The following is a 5909-nucleotide window of genomic DNA, read 5'->3' as shown; positions in this document are numbered from 1 at the left end:
TTTTTGGGTTTTGGCCATGGGAGGTCGCCGAACCACCTCCTATGGCCACGAGGGTGGCTTCGGCCACCCCCAGGGACCTATTGGGGGCGGACGAAGCCACCCCCATGGCCTATGGGGGTGGCCGAAGCCACCCCCATGGCTCAGTTGGGGTGGCCGGTCAGCCCAATGTTTTTAATTTTTAATTTTGATATTTTAATATTTTGTTTTATATATTTATTTTTAAAATAAATATTGGGACACGTGGCGAAATTGTGGCTATTGGATAAATTTGGATGGCCAGGATTTGAGAAAAAGCTGATGGGCAATTTTGGAAAGAGTGTCGGGGATCCTGATCCAACTCATATGGTCTTGGGCGAGGAATCTCCAACTTGGTGTACTTTTAGCAGCAAAGAGAGAAGAAATGGTGAGAAGATGCTGGGGTAGAATGAAAAAAAGCATATCTCCTTTTAGCGGACCAGGATCCCCTCCAATTGAGATTAATTGGAGAATCTCATGTTGAGGGATCCTGGCTGTTGATGAAATCCAATGGTGTAAGAATCTCATGCAGTAACTTTTGTTTTTAAACCTTTTTGTTTTTACCGATGTCCTGTCTGTCTTCCTCAAACTTCTTTTACACACTTTTCCTCATTTCCTCTGTTTTTAATTATTATTTCGTTTTCCCTCCACAAACAAAAGAGAGCTCATTCCTCAAACTTCTTCTACAAGCTTCTTACTCATTTGAACAAAAAAAAAAAAAAAACCTTCTTCTTCCTCACCACACCACACCATGAAAGCTTGAAGCTTCTTCTTCACACCAGAAAAAAGCTTCATTCTTGTTAGTGTAGGATTTCTGCCCCCAAACAAACAAAAAAAGAACTCAAGAATAATGTAAGTACTATTCTCAAAAAAAAAAAAAAAACTTCTTTCTTCCCGACCCTGTACTTCTCTCCACAAACCAACCCCCACTCCGCCACCGTTGAGCTTCCCGAGCAGCCAGCCCTCTCCCACGAGCCCAGTCCGAGCCCACAAACGCTTCTAGCGGAGGCGTCGGAGCCCGACAAGGCCGTGCACCTCCAAGCCGGTTTGCGGTCGGCGAAGATCATGACCATGGTGTGGAAGGCCTCCAGAGCCCAAGCCAGGCTCGTCAGCACGAAGTGCTTCAACTGCCTCGGCCTGAACTCGCCGCAGTGCCTCTGCAGCATGTCGTCAATGCAGATCTTCTGGGGTTCCGATTTGGGATCGGATTCCTTTCTCGATTTTATCAACGGTGACTGGAGATCGGAGCTCCGGTCAGTTTGATCTAGTGGGTTGGTGACTTGGTGCTGTGATTAGAACATTTTTTTGTGTTGGAAACTATATTACTTTCGTATTTATCTGTGTGCTGAAGTTGATGTAAAAGAACATTGTAAGGAACTAGAGGAAAATCAATGTTGTTTATTCAAATGAATGGTTATCAATTTGTGTGCATTTGTATCCAAATTTGAATGGCAGTGTTATTGATATAATTTTGGATTGCATTATCTCGACAATCACAGCAAATAAAATCTTCTTATAATGTTGTTGGCGTGAATTGAAGTACTAGCAAATACATCAATTCTTGAAAAATCATACAACAAAATTCAAGAAACATAACTAAGAATCACTAATTATAGATATATACACCACCGAGGAAGCAAACTATTTACATTTTTCTGAAATCTACTGGGACTTTTTCATAAAGACTTTATGAGGCTACAAAACTTCTTGAACCAATTACAAAATGATGGATGTACACAAATTTTTTCCTGCCCAAGCCTATGCGCACAGGATATAGCTTGCCTTTCCACTGATGGAGTCCATACCACATCCAGCAAAACAACTCTAGTTGGATCATTGAAAAAATTAATTGAGATCGGTGTAGCTGCATATTGAAATGGTCATGATCTTCGCCGACCGCTAACCGGCTTGGAGGTGCACGACCTTGTCGAGCTCCAACGCCACCGCCAGAAGCGTCTGTGGGCTCGGACCGGGCTCGTAGGAGAGGGCCGGCGGCTCGGGAAGCTCGACGGTGGCGGAGTGGGGGTTGGTTTGTGGAGAGAAGTACAGGGTCGGGAAGAAAGAAGTTTTTTTTTTAATTTTTGAGAATAGTACTTACATTATTCTTGAGTTCTTTTTTTGTTTGTTTGGGGGCAGAAATCCTACACAAGACTAAAGCTTTTTTTTGGTGTGAAGAAGAAGCTTCAAGCTTTCATGGTGTGGTGTGGTGAGGAAGAAGAAGGTTTTTTTTTTTTTTTTTCAAATGAGGAAGAAGCTTGTAGAAGAAGTTTGAGGAATGAGCTCTCTTTTGTTTTTGGAGGGAAAAACGAAATAATAATTAAAAAGAGAGGAAATGAGAAAAATAAAATGAGGAAAAGTGTGTAGAAGAAGTTTGAGGAAGACTTACAGGACATCGGTAAAAACAAAAGTTACTGCATGAGATTCTTACACCATTGGATTTCATCAACGGCCAGGATCCCTCAACATGAGATTCTCCAATTAATATCAATTGGAGGGGATCCTGGTCCCCTTTTAGCAGTTGTAGAGTCTAATTCTTGGGGGCGATTTGCTGACAAACTTGCGGGATCTGCGTGACACCACACCTACTACTGTGGCCGCTCATGTAGCCACTAACCATGTACTTTGTGAAAAGGTTACCCACTTGTGGACCCAAAGACAACTTTGTCAAAAATCAAAGACGGTGGCTAGGTGTCCCAAAATTATTTTTAAAATTCTTCTAAAATAATGTGAAAAGTACTATTTTAAGAAGGAGTGGGAAACAAAAGAGGGAGATTGAGAATTTTTTTTTAAAAAAAAATGTTTGTCATATCATTTGAGAAACATTTTAAGAAAAATTTCTCGAGATATCTAGCATTATCCAAAAATCAAAACCGAAAACACTTTTTGCAAACCTTTATCTTGATTGAACTTAATTTGCTCACAGTTATCCTTTTTGAGTTGGGTAGGAAAAAATTCTGTTAATTAAATGAGAATGTAAATATTTTTATGGACCACCCTACAATTTTTATCTCTTATTTTATTCCCTTTTATTTTTTATGCGTGCTATAGTTATAAAACAAGTTTAATAATTTAGTGCATACTTGTTGAACAATTTGTTGATATTTATATTCTCTATTTTGTGTAATAAAAATAGTCTAAATTTATATATATATTTTTTAAAAAAATCTAAGGTGGGCGAAGCACCCTTGGGTTGTGTTCTCCTTTTAAAAAAAATCATTTTTTTTAATTTTGTTTATTAATTAAAAAGTGATATTATAGGAAAAGAAACCAACTTTTACATCAAACATAACGGTCAAGGCCAACATAGTTGCTTATTTGCCACAAAATGGTAGTTTGATGTATTTAAGTGTCACAGATGCCAGTAATTTGTGGGTGTTTTTTTTTTTTTGTGAAAATGATTGATGGTTCATGCGGCTTAAGTATATTTAAGTACCCTTTAAAGTTCTAATTATATATATGCACTCTTACAATCATTTTGTGCCACATCACTTAGTAAGTTGGGAATATGGGCTATCTAACTACCTATGTATTAGATTGAGTCTGCCTAAAGCAGATCTGTTCTATAACTGAAGTTTGCACATGGGTTAGTAGATGTTAAAGTCATATATAGATAGAACTTGATTGTAAGATTTTTATATTTGTTTCTATAACGTTGTAACCTCATAGCTTTAACTATAATTTATCAAAACTTTATGCTCTCTGATGTAAGGGCCTTATGTTCTAGCTTTAACTATAATTTATCAAAACTTTATGCTCTCTGATGTAAGGGCCTTATGTTCTTAATTTTATTTTATTTTTTTCAATAAATATATACGAAAAATTCCCCTTAAAAAAAAAAAAAATTAGTCTTCGAGTTCAATCGATAATTCCCTCAACTGGTTGTGCAAATAATTAATGGCTAATTTGCCAAATAGATAGTTTACACATCCGACAACATGCACGAGACATATCATGCATGAGATTCGGTTAATGCATGCATGATGAAAGATTTGTTTTCTTCCATTCCGACAGAAATACAATTTATTTGAGAAAGACATAAAACGGAAAAACAAACTACAGAGGTACATGGAAAAGATCCTCTCCTCTAACCTCTAAAAAAAAAAAAACTACAGACGTACATAAAACGGAAAAAGTTGATCGATCGGCGTAGGTACACGGTACAGTGAAGGATGGAGGTGATCTCACTGTCCGTACGTACGTACGTACGTACGTGTTTATTTGGCAAATAAGCTAGTGATGATTAATTGGGTTCCGAAAAAGAAACGGGGGGATTGGGCAAGGCAAAAGCAAGCAGTTGTGGGTCATTTTGAAACACAAGCATTTGTTTTTCCTCTAAAGTCACCCATACCTCTATGCCCGCACCCGCACCCACACCGTCCACATCCTTGAAAAGAACACAATTAGTAAACCCCCAACTTTGCCCACCAATACTTACCCAAACCGGCTTCCCCCATCCAAAATCAACCTCCTTGAAACCAAAATTACACCAATTTGTAAACCCATATGATTCTGGCTCTCCTTTTTGAAGCATCTCCGCTAAGCCTTTGGCGTAAACAAGAATCGACAAAAACCCTTGCTCACCTCGTAAACTTGTCAAAAAATCCACATTCACTTCCTCGATGGATTGGCTTACTATGGTCACCAACTCCTGTAGTCTAACAATATCTGTGTCAGCAGCTGCTGACTCATGATGATGATGATGATGATAAACTCCGCTGGCTACGATTACTGCATTTCCCATGGAATAAGCAGACAAGGGTTCCCCTACTCGCCTTCTCACGTCCACCGCATGCTCCACGAAGCACGGTCCAGTTGGCAAATTTGATGATCTCATCAAACACATCCAAATAAGTGCACTCAACGATTCGTAGCGCGTGGGGTTTGGCACGTATTCGCTTCTCGCTTTCGCCGTCAGGGAGGCTAAAGCATTCGCATCAAACACAAACCTCCTCGTCACGCATGATGCTTCTTTATTGTAAGCGAGCGTGACTCGATTTGAACCAATCAACGACTCCACATCTATTGGAGGAAACAGCGTGGATGCTGTGGTGAAGTCGGGGCGAAAGAGTTGATCATCAGCCCCACGTGCGATGGCCGCCCAACTTTTAATGAACGCACTGGCTGAGAGCCCATCAGCGATGACGTGACTCGTGCAAACGCTAATTGCTATTGCACCACAATTGAAGACATTAAGTTGAACGGCAAGGAAGGGCGCCGAAGCGCGGTCTTGGATTTTCACGCCGGGATTGCATGGAAGCAAATGGTTGAGAAAATCTATTTTGGGTGGTTGGAGAAAGTCGGACAATTTATAGTCCACAAGGGCTTCCAAATAGGGGACTCCCTCGTCGTTACAATCCACACAGAATTGATCTTTTTCCCTTCCTGACAAAGGGTAGAAGCGAGATAGAGCTTCCGACAGCGATTTCTTCAATCCACTTGATATTTGCTCAAGTTTGTCAAGCCCATCATTTCTAGGGTAAAAGAAGATTGTTGGAAAATAGATTTTGGTTACATTCAACTGGTCAAAGAGGGAGAATTTTAACGTTTTTAGGTGAGAGGGCGTCGGTGATGAAGGCTTCACCATTTCTCTTGAAATGATACGAACTTGCAGCATGGTTTCCATTTTCTTGTTTTTTTCTTCTTTCGGTTTTGGCTTTCGATAGAGATCGACGCACGGAAAAAAAGAGCTTTTATAATAGCCAGGAATTTGCATCTACTTAAATTGAGACGTGTGCAAAAGGCAATTGCCTAGCTAAAATCTTCTTGTTTAGCTACAGAATTCAAAGAGCTTACCAAGCACGCACGCCGTAAGAATTGATTTCCTGATTAAATTTTGTACTGAAATTTGTCTCTGCTATATGTACTCAGATCCTCTCCCGCTAGCTGCTCCATCT

At 39.9% G+C, this 5909-nt stretch overlaps 1 protein-coding gene across 1 annotated transcript; it reads right to left on the bottom strand.

Moving 5' to 3' along the window:
* Positions 1 to 3889: 3889 nt before the first annotated feature.
* Positions 3890 to 5646, bottom strand: LOC132182575 (epi-neemfruitin B 7-O-acetyltransferse L7AT-like). Its single transcript, XM_059595859.2, has one exon. The coding sequence runs from the start codon at positions 5636 to 5638 to the stop codon at positions 4256 to 4258; it is 1383 nt and encodes a 460-aa protein (XP_059451842.1). The 5' UTR covers positions 5639 to 5646; the 3' UTR covers positions 3890 to 4255.
* Between the last annotated feature and the right edge of the window lie 263 nt (positions 5647 to 5909).

Source organism: Corylus avellana, chromosome 5 (genome assembly GCF_965113065.1).
Source record: "Corylus avellana chromosome 5, dhCorAvel1.hap1.2, whole genome shotgun sequence".
NCBI classification, from domain to species: Eukaryota; Viridiplantae; Streptophyta; class Magnoliopsida; order Fagales; family Betulaceae; genus Corylus; species Corylus avellana.
This window is presented reverse-complemented; position numbering and strand designations above follow the sequence as displayed.

Coding starts and splice junctions, on each gene's coding strand:
- LOC132182575 (XM_059595859.2), bottom strand. CDS start 5,638: ATGGAAACCATGCTGCAAGTTCGTATCATTTCAAGAGAAATGGTGAAG.